Source organism: Peromyscus californicus, unplaced genomic scaffold (assembly GCF_007827085.1).
Source record: "Peromyscus californicus insignis strain IS unplaced genomic scaffold, ASM782708v3 Scaffold_2__1_contigs__length_46816999, whole genome shotgun sequence".
In the NCBI taxonomy this organism is placed as follows: domain Eukaryota; kingdom Metazoa; phylum Chordata; class Mammalia; order Rodentia; family Cricetidae; genus Peromyscus; species Peromyscus californicus.
In genome coordinates this window covers 12,391,329-12,407,333 of record NW_026294540.1, presented here as the reverse complement: position 1 = coordinate 12,407,333, position 16,005 = coordinate 12,391,329, and the positions used below count along the sequence as shown (strand labels likewise).

The 16,005-nt window shown below is 53.0% G+C and overlaps 1 protein-coding gene across 9 annotated transcripts in view; it reads left to right on the top strand.

The window, feature by feature from the left end:
- Positions 1-16,005, top strand: part of Cux2 (cut like homeobox 2) — a 194,940-nt gene that overhangs the window by 110,206 nt on the left and 68,729 nt on the right. For 8 of the 9 annotated variants that reach the window (XM_052755287.1, XM_052755292.1, XM_052755288.1 and 5 more), the window contains one exon: positions 14,701-14,814. Coding sequence is in view for 3 of the 9 variants with exons in the window: in XM_052755284.1 (XP_052611244.1) it covers positions 14,701-14,814 (114 nt within the window). In the remaining 6 variants the exon portion in view is untranslated. Of the gene's footprint in view, positions 1-14,231; positions 14,393-14,700; positions 14,815-16,005 lie in introns of those variants that run through there. The other variant, XM_052755285.1, reaches the window with a different exon arrangement.

Sequence of the window (16,005 nt, the reverse complement as noted above, 5' to 3'; positions counted from 1 at the left end):
GAGGGCCCCCTTCCTGGGGTTCTTGTAGTGTAGGGCTGTGCACACAGCAGGGACATCACTCCACACTTAATTAACAGACTACTGCAAGCTGGCGGGCCGGGTGCAAAGCCTCAGTGAGTCTGTTGGGTACCAACTGCATAGTTGTGAGGTTTGTCCTGAACTAGTTGCCAATCATTAAAATCGGGAGAGTTGGATATAAAAGAGTAAGGATTTGGAACTTGGAGCGGGAGGTAACTGCCCACTGCCGGCCTGTGTGATATCACCAGGCCAGAGCTGAGCTCCCACAGCGGGAGGACAATGTCTCCACTTGGCCCTGCTGGCCCCTAGCTCTTATGCATGGTATCACCAGCTGCACTCTTGCTCTCTGAGCCCAGGAGGTCTGCCAGGGACAGGTGGGCCCTCCCTAGATGTTCCCAATGACTGTCACATATCGGTGCTGCTGTAACCACATTTGGGAAAGCTCTGATCTAGCATGCCTGCAGCCCTGGGTGATGATGCAAGCCTGTAATCCCAGCACTTGGGAGGCAGGGGAGGAGTCTGAAAACTTCAAGGACATCCTCAGCTACTTAGCAAGTTCAAAGCCTGCCTAGGAGCTATGTGAGACCCTGCCTCAAAAATGAAAAACAAAAATGTGTGTCTGGATGAGTGTGGGTTCCAAATCTCCCCACGTGAAGTCTTCTCTGGTGAGGACACTTGCCATATACGTGGCATTGGCTAAAAGATGGCGGAAAACCCCAGAGTTGGTTGTGTCTTCTTGAGTTCCCACCCCCCAGCCAGCTCCTCCACCACCCAGCAGCCATTAAAAGTCAGTTCTGCCCCCTTGTATCCCTCTCCTGTCCCCCCCACCCCCGTTCTGATATTCCAAAGACCCACATACTGTTGTCCACATGCACCCCACGGAGTCCCAGGACCTCGGCCGCCATTGGTCCCAGCCATGTTTCCTTCACGTGAGGCCTGTTTTATGTATTTAGTTTGAATCTGTTAAAAAAAATAATAATTTAAAAAAAGAAGGCTGGAGAGATGGTCAGTGGTTAAAAGCACTGGCTGTTCTTCCAGAGGTCCTGGGCTCAATTGCCAGCAACCACATGGTGGCTCACAAACATCTGTAATGGGATCTGATGCCCTCTTCTGGTGCGCAGACGAACATGCAGACATAGTACTCATACCTAAAAGATACATAAATAAACACGGTTTTTTAAAGGAAGGAAGGAAGAGAAGGCCAGGCTGAAGAGATGGCTGGTCCCCTAAAAATCCTTTCTGCACAAGTCTCAAGAACCAAGTAAGGACGGGCGGTGGTGGCGCACGCCTTTATTCCCAACACTTGGGAAGCAGAGCCAGGAGGATCTCTGTGAGTTCGAGGCCAGCCTGGTCTATAGAGCAAGTTCTAGGACAGGCACCAAGACTACACAGAGAAACCCTGTCTCAAAAAAAACCAAAAAAAAAAAAAAGAACCAAGTAAAAAGCCAGGTGTCGTGGCTCACCAAGTTCACATTTGTCATCAGTGACAGGAGTGGGCAGGTAGGGATGGGTTCGTGTTCGTTCTCTGAGAGCCTAGCCAGCTGCTGAGCTCTGGGTTCAGGGCGAGACCCTGTCTCAAAACAAAACATAACAAGGTATGTGGATTCCAGAGGAAGGACATCCAAGGTTGGCCTCTGCCCTCTGCCGTACGTATAGCGTGTGTGTGAGCACACACGCATGCATACATACATACCATCTAAACCTGCCTTTAAAATCTTTGCCTCCTCCTCCCCTGCCTGTTCCCTTGCTCAAAAATGGCTTAACCAATTTGGATTATTTTTAGAAAGATGCCTGGCATGTTGGCTGACAACCTGAATCCTAAGTTTCCACCTGGTGGGAAAAGACAGTTTCTAGACCTAGGATGGGACGGGGTGGGGGGTGGGATGAGGGGGACACAAAACACTGCTTTAGACTAGGAGCCACCTGGAATGACCCCTCTGGTCCCCAAACACCTCCAGAAGAGCCAAGAGTTGAAGGGCAGGGATGGAATTCCTTCTTAGAACTGCCTCCAGACATCACGGGATGCGCTCAGCACCCAGAGTTGAGGCAGGAGGACCACCTGAACCCCATTCCAACACTCTGCAACCCTGAGCCCAGAAGCACCTCCTCTGAGTCCCCCCTGTCACCCTCTGCGATACAGGAATGCTAGAGACAGACAGAGACCTACAGAGTGTGACTCTATAATGTTTATTATCGTCACACAGCACAGTGTGGGCCTGGACAAGGAGAAGTCTAGAGAGAAATCTTGTACAAACTTTTGAGAACCTGAGTCGATCGCTGAGCAAAGCTGGCCTTCCCTTTTGGCTTCTTGTGAGCTGTTTTGAACAGCTTTCTTGAGGCGTAACTTAGGCGAAACTGACCTACTATGTGCACACTGTGAAACCGACCTACTTTGTGCAGACCGCCTGATGTGTCTGGGTGTTTATGGAGTTGCAAGGCCTTTATGATATGGGCCTAGAACATTGCCATCACCCAAAAGTCCTTTTGCATCAGCTTATGATCCCTTCTGATCCAGCCCAGCCTGGCCCAGCCGCAGGCTCCTTCCTGCCTTGAAGGATTTGCCTTTCCCAGCCACGGAACCAGGGATGGGGCTCCAGCCTTCAGTCCCGGCCCGAGCGAGCACCATGCTACCAAGGTTTACCCTGTTGTTGCATCCAAGGCTGCTTTGCCTTCCTGTTGCAGAATGACATCTCAGTGTGTGGAGAGACCACATTATCCATCATTCATGTGTTTGTGTGAGAGTGTGGCCCACAGTGTGTGCTGGATCCCTTGGAGCTTGGAGTTACAGGCTGTTGTGAGTGACGGTATGGGTGCTGGGAACTTGCAAAAACTCTGTTCCTTTGCAAGAGGAGCAGGCTCTCTTAGTCACCTAGCCGTCTCTCCAGCCCCGCGGCTCACGTTTCCAAGACCCACCTTGGCAGAGGGGAATTCTGCTTCCCGTGGCTCACCGAAGGAAGGATGAGGGATGAGGGCTGGTAGGGATAGGAGAGCAGAGAGGGGCTGTGCTCTGAGACCCGCGCGCGCATGGGGTACCTACTGTGCTTGGGAACGGCTTCCTTTCTGTCCCATCATCGTCTCGTCCCCCAGGTCTGGATAAAAGGTGTCTGGCTTCGCGGCTGAGCAAAACTCCCAGGCCCAAACCGCCAGGATGGACCGCGTGCCTGTTCGGGCAGTTTGGAGTCCTCCTGGTTCCATCCTGTTCATCCGGAAACTTCCCTCCCTCTTTTCTTCTCTCTCACGTTAAAACTCCGGAGTCAGAGAGTGTTGACGGATGTACTCATTCGTTTTCTTATATCTGGGGGGGGGGGGGGGGGGGGGGGTTTGTCGTCTTCAAATCGTGTCTTCCGTATTCTTCACGCGTGTGCCCGTGTGTGAACGTGTGTGGAGTGTGACTTCCCGTGTCTTCAGCTGTTGCTCTCTCCCTGACAGTAGAGCTCACACTTCAGCTGGGCGGGCCGGCCAGCAGCCCACCACCACCCCTGCCTGACTCTACCTCCCCAGGTGCCTGCCTCTGTGCCTGACTTTTATTGGGGGGGGGTATGTGCAATTATTACACCTGTGCTTTGTCAGTGAGGGCTGCTGCTTTGTGGGGATGGATTAGAGGAATCTGCTTTAGAGGTGAAAAGGGGCGGTTCACACCTGGGAGCCCCGCCCCTCCCCCAGGGGATAAGAAGAGGTTGCAGGCGGCAGGAACTGTAGGTGCAAATGTCCTGGGGTGGAGAAGGGGGCTGGCCCAGTGGGAGAACATGTGACTGGAGAGTCTGGGAGAAGAGGGGGGGGGTCTCCATAACGTCAGAGCCATGAGCAGTGACCCAGTGAACCCTAGAGTGGAATCTGATGTAGCCTGAGGCAGTGGAAAGTGGGTGAATTTTAAGCCGGAGAGAACCGGCAAGATTGAGGTCTGAGCAGCTAGCTCCGTCTGCCACACGAGGGTGCGCGCCAAGAGAGGAGGCAGCGGCCTGGAAACAGCCCTCGCTGGGGGGGTAGCAGCTTGGACAAAGGCGGGAGAGTGGTGGTTTCTGGCATCTTAGGAGTAGTTCAGAGAATGGCTGGGTTCCTCTGTTGCTGGTATCCGCTGAGGAAGCGGAGACTCGGGAGCAGTGGCTTGCTTGAGATCAACTGGCTGGAAGGCAGGTGGGATTTGAACCCAGGTCTGCCATCCCATGGTCCCCGCCCTGTTCTCTAGGGCCTAACCTGACCCCAGACTCTATCTCTCCAGTTAAAGTGACACATACCCAGTATTCGCCCCATTTCCCAGACCGGGAAACTGAGGCTCAGGCAGCTGGAGGATCTAGAGACGGGATTCGACTCCATCCACCCTCCCAAGCCTCTGCCTTAAACTGCACTGGATCATGAATCTGCCCTGTTACCCTGGACTAGCTAGGCTGGGTTAGAGGCCATGGTCTCCTGACCCAGCTCTGGAAGGTGTTCTTAGTCCCTATGGTTCTGTTTGGACTCTGGGTCTGGATCGTCTCCCATGATCAAGTGTCTGTGAACTGTCTGTCACCATACATCTTGGCGTTTGTCTGGGGAGGGACAGACAGAGACGCAGACAGACAGACACACACACATTATAGGAGATGGAAGAAACCCAGGGCCTTGGGCAGAGGGGGCTGCCTGTGCAAATGTCCTGGGGCAGAATAGATCAATGCCTACCACAGTCTCTATCTTGCTGTCTGGTGGGGCGGGGAGGGGCGGGAGAGGATCCTGCATATTTGTGTCTTGTGGGTCTGTTTCCTTTTCTGTGTGTATCTATATATCTATCATGTTCCATAAGAGTCTCCACGTGCATGTATGTGTCTGCATGTGCCTTTTGTCTGTGTGGGTTTATCTGTCTGTGTGTCTGTCCATGTCCGTGTGTCCCCATACTCATAGGGAATTTTCCCTGCAGACTATCCTTGGGTGCTGGACCCTGTCTGTCTCTAGCTCTTTGGTGCCAGCCACCATCTCTAGCTGTCTCCTCCTGGGGAGGAGAGGGTGCTGGGCCAGACGGGTCGTGTGACCAGGTCCTTTCATCTCACTTGGCTACCCGCCGGAAATCCACGGGTGACCCCACAGCTCCTTTCAATCTGGGCCTGTCTGGTGGAGGTGCCAGCATGCCAATAAATGTCTCCCAGCCCTAAAGGTCCAGTGTCTGTCCTGTGGAGGGGACATAGCCCAATCAGAGTGCCGGCCTCCAGGCTCAGGGCCTCCAAAGGCTGGGGGCAGGGCACCCATTGGTCCTCAGCCTCTCTCTTCTTCCTCATCTTCAAAATGGTCAGTGGGCAGGAGAACCACTTAAGATGCGGTCAAACATTTGTGTCTCCCCTCCCGCCAACGAGGCTCGCACGAGTGTCCATACGTGGCTTCTCTGCCGACTTGGGAAGAAGTTTCCTCTGTGGTGTTCCTGCTCCGCATCCTCACTGAGCCTCTGGGGATAGACTGGGAAAGCGCGGTGGGCCAGGCACTTGGCAAAGCCAGCACTGAATTAGTGCAAAGAGGCCGTGAGAGTCCCAGGCACTGCCGCAGCCTCGCCCGGCTCCAAGTGACATCGGCCAAAGGTCTGTCCATCTCCTGCCTGGTCCTTACCCACCCTGCCTCACAGGGCAGGGGCACAAGGGCACCTCTGTTTTCCCAGCCTCCTAGCTCCGTCTCATAGAACAAGTGCCCCTCCCCCGTGCAGCCCCTCCATGGCCATCAGCCTTCCATTTCTCCTGACTTTCTGACCCAGTCCCTGGAGCCCCTCCCAGACATTCCCAGCAGCTTGGGTTGCTAGCCTCCATCTCAGGCCACTGCCTCAGAGCCATCTACCTACCCAGGAAGCCACTGTCCCCTGCCCATTGCCCTTGGAGCTACAAGAGGCTCTTGGGACCCCACCTGACTCAGGGAGAATGCTTGGTAAGCCATCTTTCCCGGCCGGCATCACCCGCATTGTCGTGTTGCCTTGGTTGGTCCACAGACACGAGAGCCTCTCTGGAGCCTTCCATTGCATCCCCCAGTCTTTCCTCCTGCCCTCGGCCTTGAAACAGGAGCTAATCAAAGAACAACTGGAAGGAAACAGGTCACAAGTGCACAAGCATCCCAGGTGATACGGTGATGTGTAGAGGGGCTGGCCAGTGCCAAGCCCTGTTTGGCCTGCCTCTCACTGAGAATTTGGGCCAGTGGCATGATCTCGAGGAACTCCTTTTCCTGGCGGCGACAACACGTATTAGGAACACAGACCTCTTGGCAGATGGGGTGGTGAGGCCTGGGAAGCACCCTCTCATGAGGAATGTCCATTCCCACGAGGGATGCAGGGCCACCATCGGAAGCCCAGGCAAGTGCACCAGAGCATTCATGATGAGTGAATGAATGGGGTAAGCGATTGAATGAGACTAATGAACAAATGAATGAATGGGGTAAGTGAATGTCTGAGTGAACAAAGGCATCAGTGAATGAAAGGTAACTGAATGAAAGAGTGAGTGAATGAATGAATGATTGTTTGCTGCTGTGACCTTCCCCAGCTCTTCCTTTGACAGAGGAAGGGACAGGGCTGCCCAGCCAGCTCACCCCCATACCTGCCGGGAGCCAAGTGAGAGGCGTCACCAGCCCCTTCCTGGATGCCCTCAGAGTGGCACTCTGTTCCCCCTGATGGGTGGGGCGCTTCCGCAGGGCTGCCTAGGAACAGCAAGCAGTAATCAAGGCAGGAGGATGCCATCGGATGTGCTGGTGCCAGGTGATTAGGTGTTTGATTGGCGCCCTCCCTCCAGGCCAGCCACCTCCGGGTCCTGCAGTGGCAGGAGCAGGCTGCTTTCCTGAATGATACCTGGGGAGGAGTGTCTGTGGTTCTAAGGGGAGCAACTGCTAAGTGGGTGGAGGTGCGGCCAAGTCCAGGGGTGCAGTCCAGTCCGGTGGGTCCTGTTTTCATTTGTCTCTTTACTCAGACATGCATTCACTCAGCAAGTAGCGAGCGCCTCATGTGCACTGGGCATTCGGGGCGCGGTTGCGATCTGAGCCGATGGCCTTGTCCCCGTGGCTCAGAGGATTCTGGAGGATTCTGGGTGTAGGTAAATGGTCAGAGAGAGAACCACCTAACTGTGTGGATGGTGAGGGGCGTGCAGAGATAAAACAGAGGGCTGAGGTGAGGGAGTCGCCTCTACTAGTCTAAGGAGGAGGTGAGGTAGGTTTTTGTGAGAGTTGAGACTCCAAGAAGGTGACAGGGGACCCCATAGGCCTTCTGAAAAAAAAAAAAAAAAAACAGCATTGCAGGCCGATGACCAGCAACTACAGAGGGCCTAAGGCAGAATTGTGCTTGACATCCTCAGGAGCCAGGCAGGACCCCATGCGACCAGAGCAGTGAGCCAGGGGAGGGTTTAGAACAGAGAAAAGGCACAGTGTGCGTGTGTGCATGTGTGCGTGCGTGCATTCATGTGTGTGTGTGTGTGTGTGTGTGTGTGTGTGTGTGTATGTGTCGGGGAGCGGGGAGGTGATGGCCCCCCTACCAGATGGGGAAGGGATGGGGTGGAGGACAGTGGGAGCCATCTGGGTGAGGGAGCAGAACCAGAAAAAAAATGGATAAAAATTGTTTTGTCGAGCTGACAAGACTTGCCAGTTTGTCCCAGGGAGCACAAAGGACATGTCGGTGCAGGTGACCTCACCCGCTTCCAGAATCTGTGGTCTGGCAGTGGCCTTCCCCCAAATACTAACCTTGATCCCAGTTACTCTTAAGATTCCAGAGCACCCAATAATTCCCAGGTTGCAATGCTCATGTGCTTCTGACACCTCTGAGAGACCAAGAAGGGCTGTCCACCAGCCTGCTGGCAAGACATGACTTCCGTCTCCCAGCCAGCTAGCATCATGTGACTTCCTGTCCATCAACCAGCTAGCAAGACCATGACTTCCTGTCCATCAACCGGCTAGCAAGACCATGACTTCCTGTCTACCAACCAGCTAGCATCATGTGACTTCCTGTCCATCAACCAGCTAGCAAGACCATGACTTCCTGTCTACCAGCCAGTTAGCAACACTTGACTTCCTGTCTACCCCCCTCCCCCCCACATGCACACATCCAAGTGTCAGCTTGGGGCTTCCTGAGACTGCAAGCCAGTGCTTTTCTGGACCTCTGGAAGCCAGAGCTGTGGGAGCTGATGCAGGACTCAAGAGGCTCCCATGGTCTTCACTCCCTGTATGACCAGGTGTGCCATAGGGGCAGGACCTGGGCCTGTCCTTGACAAACTGTTGTAGGAACCAAAAAGAGTTGTCGAGTGAATGAGTGAGTGAGTGGAGATTGGCGGACAGTTGGCTTAGATGGATAAACGGAAGATGGGTAGAAAGATAGATGGATACATGATGGTGGATGCATGGGTGGATGGGTGGAAAGATGGGTCTATGAATGATGGGGGATGGATGGATCAGTGGGTGGACAGCTGACTGGATGGATGAGTAGATGATAGATGGGTGGGTGGAAATAAAAGAATGATAGAGACTAGATGGATGAATGGATGGACAGTGGGTGGATGGATGGACAGTTGACTAGATGGGTAGATGGATGGATGGACAGTTGACTGCATGGATGGATGAGTGGACAGTTGACTGCATGGATGGATGGATGGATGGATGTTGGCTAGGAAGGTAGATGGATGTCTAGGTAGGTGGATGATAGATGGGTGGATGGATGCGCAGAAGGATGGATAGGTAGATGATAGACGTATTGTGGATGGATGGACAGATGATTGATGGATAGGTGTTGGATAGGTGGGGAGATGGAAGGCTAAGTAGGTGGATGATAGATGGTGACTAGATTATGGATGATGGATGCGTGGACAGGTGGGTTGACGGATAGATGGACAGACAGTTCAGACTAGGGCTCCCCTTGTCAGTACTTGAAGCATCTTCCCCAAAACAGCCGCCTAGAAGAAAGAACCATCGGACACGCAGCTTTGTCTCCAGGCAGGTCCCATGTGTCACTGTGCATCTGCATCACAAGACAGTTCACTCACTCCCTCAGCACGTGTTCCTGGAAGTCCACTGCCCTCTCTGCACTGAGGACCAGGTGACCTGAGCTGGTTAGGGCGGACCCTCTGCCTGACAGCAGTTACAGTAGTCCAGTCACTACGAGGGCAGTGGGCAGTCCTCAGTTTACACCCAGGCTCTAGGGTTTGGCCTCATTCAGAACCGGCTGTCACCTGCACTGCTGGAATGCAGTGAGGACAGCCTGGCTCAGAACGCCTCTCACGGGCTCCGCCCTTCGGCCCCGGCCCCCAGATAATTGGCCCAATACATCTTGGTGCTGGAAATTTACATACAGCACAGGAAGTGATGGATGGCTCCAGTAAGCCAGCCTGTCTCAACCGGGCGCAGCTATCCATCTCAGTGGGCTGCGAGGCCATCTGTCTTTCTGTCTCCTTGCTGGTGGCAGGCCAGCGTGTGCCCTCCATCCTGGGTCATCCAAGGCTCCTCTGCGAGCAACACTCCCCTCTCTGAGCAGCCCCCCCAGGCTTGCTCCTCTTCTAGTGTTCCTGAGCCCACATTCCCCTGGGACTCCATGGACCTGTCACACAGAGTGGACATTCTTCTGTCCCAAAGATTAACTGATGGTTGCTGCTGCTGTCGGCCTCGCGCTTAAGCCGCTGACAGGTCGGCTGCAGATATTTTTTGAATGCCCCTTATACACCAGGCATTTTGTAAGCACTGATGTGCAGGCCCGGTCAGTTATCTGAGGTCCCCTCCCAAACTCCCTAACCTTTCATTGGAAGACAGTGACACTGGGTAATTTTATCGTGTGGCCCCATCGGTTTTATGTCACCTGGTTTGAGACATGGTCTCTCGCTGAACCCGGAGTCCTTTGATTGGCTAGACAAGCTGGCCATGAGCTCCCAGGATTCACCTGTCTCTGCCCCTTACTCCCCAGCTAATGCCTAGCTCTTTACTGGCTGCGGGAGTTCTGAACTCAGGTTGTGTGTGTGTGTGTGTCTGTGTGTGTGTGTGTGTGTGTGTGTGTGTGTGTGTGTGTGTGTGTGTGTGTGGTGGCAAGCATTCTATCCACCAAGCCATCTTTCCAGTACCAATTAGTGAACTAAGAGGGGTTATCTAAAGACCCGGGACAGGCAAACTGTGATACCAAGCTTAGAATAACGATCACTTTTAGTAGCTCCTGAGGCTGGGGTGAGAGTGTATGTGTCTGTGTGTGGGGGTGCGGTGGGGGTGTTAGAAACACAAACGTCCTGAGTCTTAAGCTGGACAGCAGATATGTGGTGTAAAAAAAAAGATTTGTTGAGTGTAGTGTTGAACTTAAAAGTTTTGATCAAAAGGAACATACTAAATCAGACATGGTGTGCATACCCATGTGATTAAATACTTGGGAGGGAGACTGAGGCAGGAGAATCCAAAGTTTGAGACCAGCCTGGCCTACATAGTAGCAATCTGTCTTAAAAAAAAAAAATCTTGCCGGGCGGTGGTGGCACACGCCTTTAATCCCAGCACTCGGGAGGCAGAGCCAGGCGGATCTCTGTGAGTTCGAGGCCAGCCTGGGCTACAGCGCGAGATCCAGGAAAGGCGCAAAGCTACACAGAGAAACCCTGTCTCAAAAAACCAAAAAAAAAAAAAAAAAAATCTTGAACCAGAGATAACCCCAGGTGTTCATTTGAAGATAAATAGAAATCAGACCAGCTGTGGGATCGCACACCTGTAATCCAAGCACCGGGGAAGGAGATTAATAGTTCAAGGCCAGCCTGGGCTACATAGTGAGGATAGTGTGTTTGAGGTCAGCCTGGGCTATATATGTATAAAATAAGGATAATTCAAGTGGAATAGCATTGTGGTCAAAGTTATGCCGGGGGACAGGTTTCTGACCTTGAGCCCACATGGTTGGTGGCGGCTCGTGTGTTCTGAGGCCCTGGAGGTTCCAGGGCTGAGGTGACAGGACCATCCCAGAGCTGGGGCACACACCAGGCAGTGGGGAAGCATGGGGAAGCATAGACCAGCCGCAGAGCCCCTGGTTCAGCTCCACCCCAGCTTCCCCTCTCCCTCCCTGCTTGCTGGCTCGGGCCTCAGCTGCATCTATCATCTGCTCCCAGCTCATTAAAATTATCTCTTTTTAGTTGCAAATGGGCTGTTTATGAGGATCATTACTTGAATGGTCTGCACAGGGCTCCGGGCTGTCTGTCTGCTGCTGATGGCTAGTTAGGTTAATCGCATGTGTCTCCTCCCTGCCTGGGCCTGGCCCAAAGTCTGGGACTGTGTAGATCATGGCTGGGGCTGGACAGGATAGTCTTGCTGAAGTGTGTCTGGCACAGCCGCTTGCCGGACACCCTCGCTGGCCGGGCACAGGGTGTCTTTGAAGCCGGGCTTGGGAATGAGGCTGGCTTATGTTTCTGAGACTAGTTCTTCTGTTCCCTTGAAATAAATATAGTTCCGTGGGCTTTTCTAAGTGCATTTATTTTAAACGCCTGTTGTCAAGTCCATCTCTTGGTTTGTTGCTTTTCAAGTGCCCATTCGTTCAGAGTACAAGGGGACCCGTTTTAATGTCTCTGCTTGGCACCCTGTCCTGTGTGTGTGTGTGTGTGTGTATGTGATATTTTTATTGACCTGTGAAAACCTAGGACATTTGGATCTAGCAGGGTGTTCTCTGTACCCCTGGTGTGTCTAAGGAGGAGATGAATATCAGCCAGTGTTTTATTGAATTCCTGGCAGGGTACATCATGATCTTGAATTATTTAAAACAACCCCCCCCAAAAAACACCCTCAGCTGGTAGAGAAAGGGAGCCGAGATCAGCTGAAAAGCAAGGCACGGAAAACTTGCCTTCAGGACCCACCAAGGAGTTACCCCCACCTCAGTTATTAGGACTGCCTGCAATTTGCCTCCTAGCCCCTGCCTGAGACCTCTCAAGACATGTTACTGTGTTCATTGCACAGGGTGTTGTACATTAGGAGCCTATCGTGGTGCCTGGGACACACAAGCACTCGCTAAATGGTAGTTACGACTGTCGCATTTACTATTACCGTGGCCATTGCTGCTTGCGTATTTACTGTAGAAATGCTGCAAGCATTCGAGGTTGGATGATGAGCGTCAACTGAGGCAGAGTTGAGGGGAGCATGGTCCGCATCGTCTGTGACGGCACCTGCTCCTTCAGGACTGGGCAGGAGAGCTGGGCTTCCAGTGGTCCAGGGCTGGGAACTGCTGATGCCCCCTGCCTGGCCTGGCCCTGCTTTGTGCTGATGCAGGCAGCAGACACCCAGCTGGTCGGATCTGCACCCACCAGCAACCAGGATGTACGGATGGAGGGAGGGCCCTGAGGTAGACAGACTGGCAGCTGGATGTCCCCTGCATGGCTGTTTCCTGTTATAACCTGTGTTAGGGGTGTGTGTGTGTGTGTGTGTGTTGCATTCTTGTATGTATGCTCGCATGTGTGTGAGCATGCATATGTGTCTTCCAGTTGCTCCCCACTTGGTTTAGGGATACATAGTCTCTCACTGAACCCCAAGCTTACACATTTGGATAGTCTGGCTTGGATAGGGATTCTCCATCTCCACCTCCAAAGGAGTGGGTTTACCAACAGGCTACCATGCCTGCCTCGCTTTTAGGTGGGTGCTAATGAGCTGCACTCCAATCATCGTGCCTGTACAGCAATCCCTTTATCTACCGAACAATCCCTCCAGCCCCTGCTTGAAGAATTCAGCATCCAGCTCTGAGCACCAATACCAATAGCGGCCGGGTGAAGAAGTGCAAGGTCCCCAGTATAGGAACTTAAAACCGCAAGTGTATCAGTACAGCACATCCATGATCCCAGCACTTTGGAGACTGGGCTCCAAAATGTGTAAATAAGTGCTCATAAATCTCATAGTGTAAGATACAGAACAATCCAGAACCCAGTGGTGCATCCCAAGTTCCCTTCTGTGTCCTGCGGCAGTGCAAAAAAATACACCCAGTGGACCTTAACATTCTACTTCTTTCTCCCCTGCCAAGTGAGGGCCTCATCCTCCTGGCCCTACCAACTGTGGGAATATATATAGATATCACTCCATTCCTCACCCAGCTCAAAATTCCTCACGGCTTTCAGGGTGGTAGCCCCCCCCCCCCCCCCCCCCCCCCCGCCGCCGCCGCCCTGGCCCATGCTAATATGGGACTATGTTTCAGCACCTTGGAGAGCATCTCCCTCCTCACCCAGGTTTTAAGCAGAGACTGTTGGTGTCCCCCTCACCCTGCGCCAGTCTTGTGATGTTTTTTCTCTCCAAAAGTTCGCTGTTCTTTTCTAGAAATAGACATTCCTTCTTGAATTGCCCCCCCAAAAGAGCTCCAGGACCCAGAGGCTGTCCTCACAGGTTTGGGGGACCAGGTCTGTGGCACTATGGTAAATTGCCACCGAGCAGGCGTTTCAGACACCAGTCAGCTTTCACAAAAGCTCTGCAGTGGGTTAACAGTACTTTTATTTCATTATCTAACAGTGGAAGGGTTTCATTGTGTGTGCAAGACGAATGTGTATTAGCGGTGACAAATGGGGTCTTTCAGCACGCCGCCGCACTTCGTCATACATATGTTGGATTAAAGAGTTCGCCCTGGAAATACGCTCCCCGCATCTGCGTGCGCGTTTTTTAATAAATCTGATTGCAGGAATTTATTGCACCACCGGATTTAGGAAATTATGGGGCTTGATTGCTGCAAATATAAACGGGTGATGTATGCAGGAGGGTTCATCGAGTTATCGTCCAGGAAAAAAAAAAAAGAAAAAGAAAAAAGGCCATCTCAAGTCAGTGCCAGCAGTTGCAGGCCACATAAACAGAGCGTTCCTTGAATTATGCAAATGAGTCATGACAACTCCTGGTGAATTGTACTCCTCCTGTGAAAGCCCCTGCAACAGCAAAGGAAGCTTCAGGAGAAGCAATCAGGCACATACATGCCAGCAGCCGGCCCCGTCCATGATGCATGCCCCCCCCCCTTCATCCCCCCCCCCCCCCTCCATCTCTGGTCTCATGTGTCCAAACCCGGGTCTGATTCCTGAGTGCACACACTCAAGCCAGCCCCTCCCTCCCCACCCACCCCCGTCCCGTCCCCGCCCCCATCTGTTTCTTTCCAGTCGGCGGCTGCGGCGGCGGCGTCGAGGGTTCTGGGAACCTTTGGTGATTTACCGTGGGGTACGCACAAGGTCAGCGTGCTTCTCTTCGGCACCTTCATTTTTCCAAAATCTACCGGAATTAAAAAGCCATCTATATCCTAAAGAGGCGAATTTATGAGCCTTTGAGGGGGAGAAGGTGCGGTTGGAGCGGTGCCCGCCGCTGATGTATGGAAGCTGTCGGCAGTACGCTCGCACGGGGGAGAGCGCCCATACAATATGCCGCGCGCCGCTATTTTGACACGCTTCGGAGATGTTTTCTTCAGTCGCTGACAGGCTTATGCCATCACTCCTTGGAAATCCAAGAGGTGGGGCTGGGGTGGGGAGAGAGGGGGAGGAGGTTCAGAAACCTCAGTCTGACTTGGTCTGGCCCAGCAGCTCCTGAGGAGGGCAAGAATGAAAAGCCCACGCTGTCCTGGAGGTCTTTTCGTTTGTTTGTCTGTTTTCTCCCATTTGGGGGAGGGGGAATTTTTTCATTCATGCCAGGAGTCGGTATCTAGCCTTTTCTCAGCCCTGTGAGTTGCAAAAACTTGTGCCGAGGGCTGCTGCGTTTACAGTAATTCAGAAGCAAAGAGAAGAGAACAAATCTCCCCTCTCTCTCTCTCTCTCATTCCAGAAGGAGCTTAATTCCATCGCCTCGGAGGAGCTGTCTGTACCACAGGAGGAAGGCGAGCGTTCTCCTAAACGTTTAATTGAACTCCGCCGGGAATTTAAGAAAAATGTGCCAGAGGTAGAGTGTGCCTGCCGCTACAGCGTTGACTCAGAAGGGACGCGGCTTGCCTTCCTTCCCCCCTCTGTTCAGACAATACTGTGGAAACTGTAGACATAAGTGACTAGCAAGAAAAGAAGCTAATTAGCCACAAAGATAAATTGTAGCCCTGGCCCATTGGCAGCCTTCACATTGGGGGGGAGAAGGGGCCCCCCAGCACACTGACTGGAGTTGGGGGCACCCAAGTGCCTCCACCCAGATCGGTCTTACCCAGAACACCAGGCAGCTCAAATCTGCAGTCAATCCAAGTCCTGATATTGGGTGGAATGGTTGGCATTTGATGGCTAAGACATTTGGGCCTGAAGTCTGGATCATCTTCTGCCTGCCTGTGGGCCTGGAGGACATAGCTAGGACTCTGAAACCCACCCCTCACTGTCAGTCAATGCACCTGCCCCTCCCCTCCCCCATCGAAGTTCCAGACTTGGTCCAGAGATAGCAATGGCCAGGCAATGGAACGCCCACTCCCTCTCCCCTAAGGAGAAGACCGGCCCAGACATGTGTCTGTTCTCTTCTGAGGTGGAATGTGAGAATTTTATTTTCCCTCTGCGATCAAGACCCCTGTTGCTTCTCAAATTAAAAAAAAAAAAAATTAGATAATTTAAGCCAGGCAGTGGTAGAACACCACCTTTAATCCCAGCACTGGGGAGGCAGAGGCAGGAGGATCTCTCTGAATTCGAGGCCAGCCTGGGCTACAGAGCGAGATCCAGGACAGCCAGGGCTGTTACACAGAGAAACCCTGTCTCGAAAAACAAAGAAACAAACAAATATAATAAAATTGAAAAAGGGACGAGAATAAATAGCAAAATGGGGCCCTTGGACCCTGTGTCGCTTTGACAGGGCCGAGATACCCTCAGAGAGTGTGGACAACAGACCCAGGGCCAGGCCTGAGCTGCAGGCAGCAGCCGCTGCTTCTGCCTGACACCGTCTCAGCTTAGCTGCTGGGGTGTGCTGGACCACGGAAGGCGGGTGGGGGCTGGCAGCTGTCCTGAGAACATGGGGGGCAGGGAGGAGGGATTCCAGGGCCTCCTGTGGCTCTTGTTGATAGAGGTAGGGCACCGAGGCGCTGAGCCTCACACCTGAAGCTGTAGAATCCCACCAGGATGTCATAAGCAACTGTGGTTCTTCAGGGCAAGTTTTGGGATGAGGATCCAT